Here is a 12750-nt window from a genome sequence, read left to right on the forward strand (position 1 = left end):
ACATATCATGGTAGAAATCGAAGTAAAACGGATCAATAAAAAATCTAAAATCCATTAAACATACTAAAATAACAACACTAAAAACCCATATCTTAGAACCATTCATTCACATTCATCCATATCTCAGTCACAACATGGGCAGGAGCCCCAAGCCTTCCAGCAAATATGTGTCTTCAGCAACTTCCCAAAGGCCAGTGCGAATCTCAAAGTCACCACAGAGAAGGCTCTTCCCTAAAGCCTTGTAGTGAAAGGGTTTTTGTCTCAGATTAAACATTTCCCAAATAGTCATTCTATGTGAAATAATACTAATGCTTGGGCATTCTACTTCTGACATTCACTCGGGATTAAACTGGATGGATTTTTACTTTTCAATATTTTTAGACCATTCTAAAATGGATGTAATATAGATATATCCAGATTAGTTTTAACATACAACTGATATATAAAGGTACATATTAGAGTGTAGCTTTTCCTTTTCACAACAGTGTGAGATGATTCACATTTGCATGATGTTCAAAAAACCAAGCTCAGAATAGGATTGTATCATAAGATATATTTTGATCATTTTGTATTCATTTCAAGCAATATAATAAATATTTTTCATTCTTTTGGATTTTAATGCAAAACATTAAAAATACCTTAAAATGTAAAAATTTGGGTGGAGATGACAGTTTTGTCATGAAAGAGATGGCATTAAAGTAATTGCTTCTCCTAATAGTAACCATTTTTCACATAGTGAGCCATTCGATATTGCCAAAAAGAAGTAGGAACTGTTTTCAGACAGGTATACAGTACATAAGAAAGTTAATATAATATGATGTATACTTTCACCCTGAGTTCAGTCACGTGGCAAAATGAGATATGTATATTTTCCTAAAACAATTAAGAATATATATATATATATATATATATATATATATATATATATATATATATATATATATATATATATATATGAATGTTTTCTCTGATCTTTCCATCATGGATCATTTCTAATTAATAGGGATCACTTTATATCTTTAATCCAAATTCAAATGAAGAAGTTATTACATTACTGGATGCAAGTATGAGCCAGTTCTTAGCAGCTGATTTTATTGTTCCGGGCAACAAACACTGTGTGGTAAGAAAATTTCATTTGTGTTAAATGGCAAAGAAGAAAAAAATTTTTTTAAATAAATTTAGTGTCATTTTGCAATATTATTTTATGAATGCTCCCACCGTGGCAATTTTTAAATGAGTCTTGAAAACATATGTCTGCATTGGTTGTTTAATTTTTAATTTTTTCTCATTTTCCGAAACAATTTAATTTACTCATATAAATAAGGCGTGTTATGGTTCTAATAAACTGATAAATGGCTTGTTTTTTCAGAGCATATAGATTATGAACAGATGCAAGCTAGTTTTGTTCAGTTCAGCTGTTGCAGAAGGAAAATGATTTCCATAATATTGTATATTAAAATAGAAAAGCAAAGGAACTTCAGGCTTATAAGATCATCAGCTAGGATCAAAATAAAAGAAAAAAATCCTTTAGAAAAAATCTTATCCAAAGGAAAGATAACAAACAAACATACAAAAGTTCATAAACTTGCTCAAATGTGTGCAGCATGTGAGGAAACACACTACAAAGATGGGGAAGGATAATTTGACCCTTCTGAAGGATTTGTTATGACTAAGTTATAGAGTTAATTTTTGCCCCTTTTTAAAACATTTTATATTTATCAAGTTAAAAAAAAGTTTTCTTTCATTAACATTGCTTAAGTTTTATATTGAAGTGTGTCTTAAAGTGAGAATTCAAAAGTTGAGATTTAATTAGTGATTATAAAAAATAAAAAATGTATGCATAAGAAATATCATCCAAGCAATCCCTTTGGTTCCTTTTGCCGTTTAAACTTTTAATAAATGGCTGAAAAGTTTGGCGCTACTTACCATAGGAGAAAATGGATGAAGAATAGATATCAGTATGATGCAGTAATTGAGGTCAACTAGGTGGATTTTTCTTAATGGGAGTACTGTGAGGAGATAATGAAAAGCACACTTATTGATGGATACTGTGAAGGCTATCTCCACACTTCATTGTAAAATAATTTTGTACAATGTAAATAAAATGCAGTAATTGCCCAACATGTGTACTAAATCACCTGCTGACTTAATATTAAATGATATGGTATACAATAATTTATTTCTGTACTGTATGTTATATTTAAGACAGTGTATATCTGTTCCATGTTCATTCTTTAATTATTTTGATGCATTTCTTTGATTTGACCTACATGAACTAGGGGTGGGGGTGGGAGGGGATGTTGTGTTTTTATTATTTATTGTAAGCTGCCTAAAGTTACCCTATTATAAGATGGGCAGCCAATATTTTACAATTTTACAAATAATAATAAATATAATTAAAGGGTCTAGGGAATCTTTTCAGAGTAAATTAATAAAATGTATAGATAAATAATAGAAACTTTCCTAGTTTTCTAATTTTTTTATGCTTCTTTACTATAGTCTGTAGCAAAATCAGGAGAGATACAAGTTTGGCAGCTGGATAATGGTGCTTTTATCAGCACACTATGTTTAAATGCAGTGGTACGTACAAATGGAATTTGAGTTTTAATATATTGGATCTGACTTACTATCATAAATTAATAATGCCATCAAGACAAATAACCAAATGGAGAACTAAAGTAGATACATATTAAAATACTCCAAATATTATTTTTAATTTAATTGTTTAATTGTTCACATTAATAAATAGCAAATTGGTTTTGAATTATTTGTGCTGAAAAACTAAACTATGTATTGTTTTGTATGAAATGGGGTTTTTTTGCACCATCAAAACAGATTGGGTTGGATTGGGTTGGATTGGTAATAGACTTTTTCTATATAGACCTGGGTATATTACGGTCCGCAGGCCATATCCGGCCTGTTGGCTGTCCCTGTGCAGCCCCCCGGTAGTGGTGGCAACAGGGTACAAGATGGGGGAGCGGTCTTCCACAATAGTACAAGTTTCTCATGCAGCCCCACAAGAAAATTGTTTGCCCGCTTCTGCTCTAAACTGAGGGTAGTCTAATAAAAATCCATGAAAGAGAAAATAAAATATCTTTTCCCAAAGGATCCACATGAAAAACCTAATTATAATTTGTTCATTTCTAAGGTTACTACGATGGCTTGTAGCCTCTCCTCTCACTGTGCTGCAGTAGGAACTCCAAGCGGCCATGTCTTTTTTGTGGATCTTACTAATGTTGAAACTCCTAGAGTAATTAACCGAATTCTACTTTCTAAGGACATGACTGTGCATTTTTTGCGGTATGTAAAATAGGAATAGCAAAGAAGGTGGTCTGATCCAGACTTACGGGCAAGATTCTCAACATTTTCAGGCATGTGGTACCTTTAAAACTTGGGTGTGTGTTGCATTGTATCATGATTAAATGTTACTATTGCAATTAGATGACATCTATTTACAAAACGGCCATAGGGATGGATATGGCCAGTTATCACTCATCGATCCTACAAGAAAGAAAGAAAGAAAGAAAGTTCAGAAATACATAATTTACCTAAAGATGTGATTACAAAGCTGAGGTGGGGTTCCAGAGAATAATTAATTACAGAATACAAATACCCTCTGATATCCACTTTTTAATCTGTCTCTCATCCAGATGGTTGCTGAGATAGAGAAAAGAATGTATATTGATACATAGAATTCCATTTACAAAAATGGGTGGATTGGGAAAACCATGTTGGCTTCCCTCTCCTTTTTTAATTGCCCCCATCAATTTTCTTGTTCTGATTCACTTGGTCTTATTCATTCTACTTGTGCTCTCCTTTCCGATTTGCCCCTTTCCTGATGTCCTTATTGTTCTTTCTATTCTCCTTCATTCCCTTTTCTAGATGCTATAAATTATTGTAGGTTACAACTGCAACAGAGACTCGATTGCTACTGATAAGTGAAACAATCATAAAGTACAATGTCCCATGACCGCACTGCTTATTGATGGAATAAGGGGCGTGCATAAGCGCACCACTGTGCCTACCGTCCCTGTCCTATTGTCTTCTTTTGTTACTTTTTGTCATTACTTATCTAATGTTTTATTTGTACAAATTAACACCCTATAATTGTTTGACAAAATAAATAAATAAAATAAATAAATAAAATTAATTTCTAACATCCTCAGTTGCTGTTGTAACTGCCCCAGGATTATGAGGGTCATTAAGCAAGAAGTGGGTGAATGTGGGGTGCATAAGGGTGATGGATCAGAGGGACCATAGGTTAACAGCTATCACAAGTAGATGCTAAAGAGTGTGAGAAGGCCAATGTCAGCTGTGTGGGTGCTTGGATGGCTATATGGAGCCCAGGCTGGTGGTGCGACGGCTGGGCTGTTAGGAACCGCATGTGAGTCAGGATGCTATGAATAGGCATGTGCTGTGGAGTACAGATGGGTGGAGGGATGTTACAGAGTGAGAGATCACTAAGACCCTGTTTCAAAGTTCCTTGGGGGAAAAATAGAATTAACTTAATGTAATGATTTGCAATCTTGCCTGCAGGCTTCCTCATTGGCTTTGCTTGTGGTAATCCTGAAGGAAAGGTTTAAGTGGCAATCACATGGCCCTGGAATACTGCAGCCATCAAAAGTGAGAGCTAGTTGCCAAACACACAACTCACAATCACATGACTACAGAAGTACAGTAGTACCTCTACCTAAGAACGTCTCTACTTACGAACTTTTCTAGATAAGAACCGAGTGTTCAAGATTTTTTTGCCTCTTCTCAAGAACTATTTTCCACTTACAAACCCAAGCCTCTGAAACTGTAACCAGAAAAGGCTGGGAGAAGCCTACGTGAGGAATCTCCTGGGAGGAAACAGGGCCAGAAAAGGCTGGGAGAAGCCTCTGTGGGGCCTCTCTAGGAATCTCCTGAGAAGAAACAGGGCCTCCGCCCTCCCTGTGGTTTCCCCAATCGCACACATTATTTGCTTTTACATTATTCCTATGGGAAAAATTGTTTCTTCTTACAATCTTTTCTACTTAAGAACCTGGTTACGGAACGAATTAAGTTCGTAAGTAGAGGTACTACTGTATTGTGATGGCTGGAACTCTTACTTGTTGCAAAGTTTGTGTCCCAGTTGATATCATTGTATTAGAGCCTCCCATTAGAACCTATTAGAACCACAATTTCTAGCATGGCCTATTGCAGTACACATGAAAGACATTGTGTTGGATTAGGCTGGTGCAGTTGCTTACTAATGCTAAATTGATTTTTTCGCCAAATGTCTGCTCTCGGCCAAGTTCAATACAAGTATATATATATACTGTAATTCCTTTCAAATAATTAGGATGTCATTATCCTGATTGCTGATCAATTGCCATCATCTTATTTGTTCTTTTCCACCCCAAGGTATGAACAAACTGGTCAATTTCTCATAGCAGCTTCTACAGATGGAAATGTTTTTATTTTAAATGCTCTCCCATCAGCATTGTTTAAAGTACTGGGATATATAGGTAATATACACAAATTTATGGATGTCTTATTTCTTCTATGTATATATATGTCAGCTGTGGACAGTAATTTTTCATAGAATAAATGTTAGATGCCAAAACCCCAATATTTATTTCAGACTGATCAGTTTTCTTAAATAAATGAGAATATTATGTGACTTTCATAATATTTATTTTTTATAACAGTCTGTTGAGTCTGTAGGTTTTTATTAAAATTCTGAACGTTTGCTTTTTAAAAAGTGGAGAAATGTCTATATTAAAATATTAATAGGTGCAATAGCATGAATAGGTGAAACAAAAAACATCGACTGTAAGCAAGAAAGTAGATTGTTAATTTAATCATTTTTATCAATATAGCAAGAAGAGGATTAGTGTTTGTATTTACATTCATTGGAGAGGAAAGGATTAGAGAGTAAACATATATACAGCTTAGGAAAAAGGGGAACAAGGAAAAAAATGGATCAGGCTCAGGACAATGCAAACTAACATTACTCACTGAAGGTCATAAATGTAGCCATTGATCACAGTTACTTTTTCATTACTTTTTTATTAGAACTATAATTTGTTTTTTACAATTTTTTAAATTTCATTTCACATCCATACATCACAAATATACAATTTCATTTTCTCGATAATAATACAATATTGTTATACATATTTTCCTGTGAAAATGCGTCTTTAGCAACAGAGTGGTTAATGCCTGGAACTCACCTACAAAAAGCTATTGACAAAATTGAACGGGTCCAAAGACGGGCTACAAGAATGGTGGAAGGTCTTAAGCATAAAACGTATCAGGAAAGACTTAATGAACTCAATCTGTATAGTCTGGAGGACAGAAGGAAAAGGGGGGACATGATCGAAACATTTAAATATGTTAAAGGGTTAAATAAGGTTCAGGAGGGAAGTGTTTTTAATAGGAAAGTGAACACAAGAACAAGGGGACACAATCTGAAGTTAGTTGGGGGAAAGATCAAAAGCAACATGAGAAAATATTATTTTACTGAAAGAGTAGTAGATCCTTGGAACAAACTTCCAGCAGACGTGGTAGATAAATCCACAGTAATTGAATTTAAACATGCCTGGGATAAACATATATCCATCCTAAGATAAAATACAGAAAATAGTATAAGTGCAGACTAGATGGACCATGAGGTCTTTTTCTGCTGTCAGTCTTCTATGTTTCTATGGAACTCACTACCTGACTCTGGGGTTTCGTCACCAAACCCCCAAAACATTACCCTTAGACTGTCCACTGTTGACATCATTTGATTCCTAAGAGGTTAGTAAGGGGCCTGCAGAAGTACACAAGCATGCCTACCTGTCCAATTGTTCCCTCTTATCAGTACAGATCTTATATATATAAACAATGTTATATTTACTGTACTTATACAGTATTACAAATATGTACTGTACTTGACAAAAATCAATAAAATAAAATAAATATCTCATTGCGTTTCTTGTATGAACTCAATATATTTCATCAATCTCATTTAGTATCTTCTCTTTATTCTCCATTGACTTTACCAATATCTCTGCCATTATTTCTGCCAAGTTCTCTCTTTTTTCTTCTTCCACATTTTTGTTTAGATTACTAAGAATGCCAAGGTTATCCAAAAATTTCCTTTCTCCTTTTCTTTTTTTCCCTGCTACTGGATGGCACTGCAGCTTAACTTTTGTCTAAAAAGTTTCCACTTTTCACTTTAAAGTAACAGCAACAAACACATGGAAACTAATAATATAATTCCACTAATTCCAATTTGCTTTCAACCCTTCTGTAATTTATTCTTCATACTATTAGCTTGTTCAATCAATTTCTTTCTTTTTTGGATTCTGGTTGTTTGCCGCTTGTTCTTAAGGCGAGGAAGGAGCCATTAAATCCCCCCTCCAGCTTTTCTTTGCCAAACTTTCCCTTAAACGATCTTCTTCAAAGGAATAACCACTTAAATTCAGAGTCATTTTGTATACAAGACAAAATTAGATAGATCTCACCCAAATGCTTTATTTTTTCTTCCGAGAGTCCACCCCAGCTATTGGCAGTTCGCCATGGCTGCCTTCTAAGTTGTCCGGTCCAAAGTTTTTGGCTGGTATTCCAAGGAGAATGTGGTTCCCCTGTTTTTACCTGCACTTTTATTCTTTATCTTCTCTATTGGAAGACTAAGAAGACCTCAAAAATGACTTGAACTCAGCATTTTTCTCTGGAGCATTTCAGATTCCCATGTTTTTCTTTAAAAATTCAGTATAATACTTAGTAATAGTGGATGCAGTGATTACAAAATATCTGCAGTACAGTTTCATATTACAGTTACAATTCTGGCAACATCTCAAAAGCTGGTGGGAGGGTACACTACTTCAGACAAATGGTTATCCAACATCCTAAAAACTTCTAGTGTTGGAGCATTCACAACTTCTGGAGGCAATCCGTTCCACTGATTAACTATTCTGACTGTCAGGAAATTTCTCCTTAGTTCCAAGTTAGTTCTCTTCTTGTCTAGCTTCCGCCCATTGCTTCTTGTTCTACCTCCAGATGCTTTGGAGAAAAGGTTGACCCCTCCTTCTTTGTGGCAATCCCTGAGATATTGGAACACTACTATCATGTCACCCCACTCCTTCTTTTCATTAAACTAGCCATGCCCAGTTCCATTCTTCATATGTTTTAGCCTTCAGTGCCCTAATCATTTTTGTTGCTCTTCTCTGCACTTTTTCTAGAGTCTCAACATCCTTTTTGGATCGTGGTGGCCAAAACTAAATGCAATATTCCAAGTGTGGTATTAACACTTTGCGAAATCTTGATTCTATCCCTCTGTTAATGTAGCCTAGAACTGTATTGGCTTTTTTTGTCAGCTACAATACACTGCTGCTCATTTTTAAAGGATTGTCCATTAGGATACCAATATTTCTCTCACAGTCACCACTATTGAGCAAAGTTCCACATATACTGTACCTGTGCATTTTGTTTTTCATGCCTAAATGTAGAACCTTACTTTTTTCACCATGACTTTTCCCATATTATATGGCTATCATGGTGGGATGTTGAAAAGTCAAAAGAATTAGCAAGTGTGAAGCCATACTGACAGTATTCAAAAACTATAGGCTAGATTGGCAGCTTAGGTGTTATAAGGCATATTATGTGTATTATTATTGGAAATCAGTAAGTTTTGGTCCTATTCATTGGCCAGAGTCATAAGAATATGGCATAAGTCCCGTATTCACCATTTAGTGCTCAATGATAAAGACAGGTTATTAAAAAATATATCCAATTTGTTTTTCCAAGGACTTCTAAATTATTGTAGGCTTTAAAAGGGGGGAAGTTTACTTTGATGTTACATGTGGTTTGAATGTTTTCTTCTTTTCACTATAGTGTTGTCTGGTGAGATTGTGGACATAACTTTACAGCATAATGGGGAAAATGAGTTAACTGAAGTGATTGCACTTCTTTCTCCAATGGAGCTCAAAAGGGGAAGAGTGGAGATATTTACACTTCCTCTAAATATTATTTCAGGTAAGAACCAACCTAGGACTGAGTTCTGTTACTTCAAAGTGCAGTCACCATTTGAAAATAATATATGCTGACTTCAAAGTGTGAATAGATCCTTATGTCTTTAACATGTTTATAATGTCATTGTTCTATATTTTTTTAAAATGCTAACTTAATGTTAACTTTTTATAAATTGTTTTATTGATTGATTATATTATATTGTACACCAGCACCTCTTTGAGAGAGATGGGTAGTTTGGAAGCATGAAATATAAACAGACAAAGAAGATATCATATGCAAAATATTTTCAGAGGTTCAAACTGTTTTTTGAAGGCAGACCAATAGGCCACAGTGCTGGGGCTGCCTGATGAAGGGAAGGAAAAGCAGCGAAGGAGGAGGGTGAAATACAGCCTTCTACAACTTTGTCAACAACAAACTCAAGGACTCTAGACCTATCCCATCTCTCAAAGGACCCAACAAAAAAGAATATCATGATGATTCATCCAAAGCTAACCTCCTCAACTCATTCTTTGGCTCTGTCTTTGTTAACAGTAACAGCTCAATTGCACCTCAAACTCTCTCAACAACCTAACCCAAATAGACTTCACTGAAGACCATGTTGAAAAAGCATTACGTGACCTTAAACCTTCTCTATCAGTCGGACCAGATGGTCTATGTGCATACTTCCTAAAAAAGCTCTCTTCTGCTATAGCTGAACCACTAAGCATAATTTTAGAAAAATCCTTCAGAACCAGCACACTTCCCAAGCTATGGTCGAAAGCAATGGTCATCCCCATCTTCAAAAAAGGAGACCCTTGTCTTGTTGATAACTACAGACCAATAGCACTATGCTGCGTCCCATGCAAAATCATGGAATCAATTATAAACCAATCAATTACTGTCCACCTAGAAACTAATAAACTGCTCTTTAACAAACAATTTGGATTCAGAAAAAAAACTATCCTGTAATCTGAAGCTCCTCCACTACTCCTAAAACTCAAATCCCATGGCATCTCAGGATCCCTCCACAGCTGGATTACAGCATTCCTGTCAAACAGACAACATGTGGTCAAAATAGGAAGCACCATATCCACCCCTATCCCTGTTAAAAGTGGTATTCCCCAAGGTAGTGTACTGGGACCAATGCTCTTCATACTTTACATCAATGACCTTTGTGATCACATCACAAGCAACTGTGTTCTCTTCGCTGATGTTATAAAACTCTTCAACACCACCGATAACACAATTACTCTCCAAAAGGACCTAAACTCTGTCTCTGATTGGTCTAACACATGGCAACTCCAAATCTCAACCAGTAAATGCTCTGTCCTACACATCGGCAAAAAAAATATATCAGAATTCCAAATACAAACTGAATAAACAAATTATCACAGATAATCCCCACTCAGTTAAAGACCTTTGAATACTAATAACAAAAGACCTAAGTTCCAAAGCCCACTGCAACAACATCGCCAAGAAGGCTTCAAGGGTTGTTAACCTAATCCTAGGCAGCTTCTGCTCCGGCAATCTCACACTACTTACCAGAGCTTACAAAACTTTCACCAGACCCATCCTCAAATACAGCTCATCTGTTTGGAACCCATACCGCATCTCAGACATTAACACCATCGAAAATGTCCAAAGATATTTCACCAGAAGAGCCCTTCATTCCTCCACTCGAAACAGAATACCCTACGAAACTAGACTTACAATCCTGGGTGTAGAAAGCTTTGAACTATGATGCCTTAAACATGATCTAAGTATTGCCCACAAGATCATATGCTGCAACGTCCTGCCTGTCAATGAACTTTAGCTTCAACCACAACAACACAAGAGCACACAACAGATTCAAACTTAATATTAACCACTACCACTCCAAACTTGAGTGTAAAAAAATATGACTTTAGTAATCAAGTTGTCAAAGCGTGGAACTCATTATAGGACTCCGTAGTGTCATCCCCTAACCCCCAACGTTTTACCCTTAGACTATCCACAGTTGACCTCTCCAGATTCCTAAGAGGTCGGTAAGGGGCGTGCATAAGTGTACTAGCGTGCTTTCCATCCCCTGTCCTATTGTCTCTCCTATATGTCATGTAGCTTTTCTTCTATTCCTATATCCTTTCTCTACTCTTTCATTGATATATTTTATTCCTGTATCTTCTATTCTTTATCTGATATATTTTACTATGAGTATATTCTCTATAACCTTCATTGTGTATTGGACAAAATAAATAAAAATAAATAAATAAAATAAAAATAAATAAAATCTGGCTCCCCATTGCAAGAGTTTCTCTACAGGTAAGGAGTAGAATAACTGCATGCATGTAGGCAAGGAAGCAAAAAAGAACAAACAAGGGATTTTCCTAGCAAGGAGAAAGAAGAAATCAGAAAGTAAACAAGAAAAAGACTGTTGCTTTGCTCAGCAAAGAAGAAAAGAGAAGCAGGATTTGGGCAACTTTTAGTGGGGCTAGTTTCCTAGAGCGCCTGATTGATATAGCATTTGAGTTAGTATTGATTCCTGGTAATAGCGCCTGCAACTTTCTTGGAAAGATTTTCAGAAGTGGTTTGCCGTTATCTATTTCCCAGGGCTGAAAGAGAGTGTGACTGGCCTAGCCTCATGCCTAACGTGTGATCAGAACTTATGGTCTCCCAGTTTCTATCTTAATTCCTTAATATATATCAAACTGGTTGTTTTTCTAAATTATCACCCTACTGTTAGTGATTTGAAATGTGTATCAGCCCAATAATAATATTTGATCAAATATTAATATTCTGTTAATAAAAGCACTATCAATTTTATATTAAGGTGAAATAGCGCTCTTTTGCAGCTTTGATTTGCAAGTTGCCTTGTTTGCCAGATTTTCTTAAATTAATAAATGTGCATTTAATATGTATCTTCAATATGTATCTATGTATGAAATGGTTTAAGTGTTGTGGCCCCTCCCCCAAACTAATGAAAGAGGCTTGTGAAACCTTGACTTTGAAACCCTCAATATATACTTGTAGAATTTTTTTTTACTATTGCATTTAAAAGGCCAATTACAAAAGCTTAAATACAAATAATCCAGAGATAATTATACACTTTGGAAGACCCAATTAAATCTGGTTATTTTTTTTCTTACTGAATATTCCCTAAGAGTAAAAATATTACCCAAAAATATTTATCCTTTTTTTCTTATTTAAATCTGCAGACAATGAAATGTGTATCACAGAAAGAGGGCTGTTGAAAGACAGTGTCATTCAGAAGCATATATTTGAATTAGAGTTCCCACTAATTTCTCTGGCCAAGCGGAAGGATGAAACACTATTTGCCTATAATAGCCAAGCTTCCTACATCTGTAGATATCATCTTACTGAAAACGTATGTCCGCCTTTCACAATTAAACTTTAATTATGGATCATATTAAACAAAATGTAAATGTATGCAAATATATTCAATTCCTTTAAAAAGTTTCTTAGAAATTGCACTTCTGGATTTCACAGTCTAAACCAGAATTGTAGAACAAATGGGAGAAAGTTTAAATCTATTTTCTGCTCCAATTTCTTAATTACCGTATTTTGGGGAATATAAGACGCCCCAGAATATAAGACGGACCTTAGTTTTGTGGGGGGGAAATAGGGAAAAGAATCTGCTTACCAGGTATTCATTTCACTAGCATCATTAGTCTGGTCAGCTTTAGCACATTATTTTATCCCCTGCTTAAGGGCTTTAAAAAAATTATGAGAGACTAACAATGAAAGAGCTTGCAAGCCAGTAAGAGCTGGGAACATCATTAGCACCTGGAAAGA

The 12750-nt window shown here is 35.3% G+C and overlaps 2 protein-coding genes across 6 annotated transcripts in view; both read left to right on the forward strand.

Moving 5' to 3' along the window:
• Positions 1–12750, forward strand: part of COL17A1 (collagen type XVII alpha 1 chain) — a 250351-nt gene that overhangs the window by 74945 nt on the left and 162656 nt on the right. The gene's annotated exons all lie outside the window — the stretch shown is intronic.
• CFAP43 (cilia and flagella associated protein 43) overlaps positions 1–12750 on the forward strand; it is a 67930-nt gene that overhangs the window by 15844 nt on the left and 39336 nt on the right. For all 5 annotated transcript variants that reach the window (XR_011559195.1, XM_070752754.1, XM_070752755.1 and 2 more), the window contains exons 10-15: positions 1004–1120; positions 2500–2580; positions 3149–3300; positions 5386–5489; positions 8845–8985; positions 12153–12322. Coding sequence is in view for 4 of the 5 variants with exons in the window: in XM_070752754.1 (XP_070608855.1) it covers positions 1004–1120; positions 2500–2580; positions 3149–3300; positions 5386–5489; positions 8845–8985; positions 12153–12322 (765 nt within the window). In the remaining variant the exon portion in view is untranslated. The remainder of the gene's footprint in view (positions 1–1003; positions 1121–2499; positions 2581–3148; positions 3301–5385; positions 5490–8844; positions 8986–12152; positions 12323–12750) is intronic.

This window comes from Erythrolamprus reginae, chromosome 5 (assembly GCF_031021105.1).
Source record: "Erythrolamprus reginae isolate rEryReg1 chromosome 5, rEryReg1.hap1, whole genome shotgun sequence".
NCBI classification, from domain to species: Eukaryota; Metazoa; Chordata; class Lepidosauria; order Squamata; family Dipsadidae; genus Erythrolamprus; species Erythrolamprus reginae.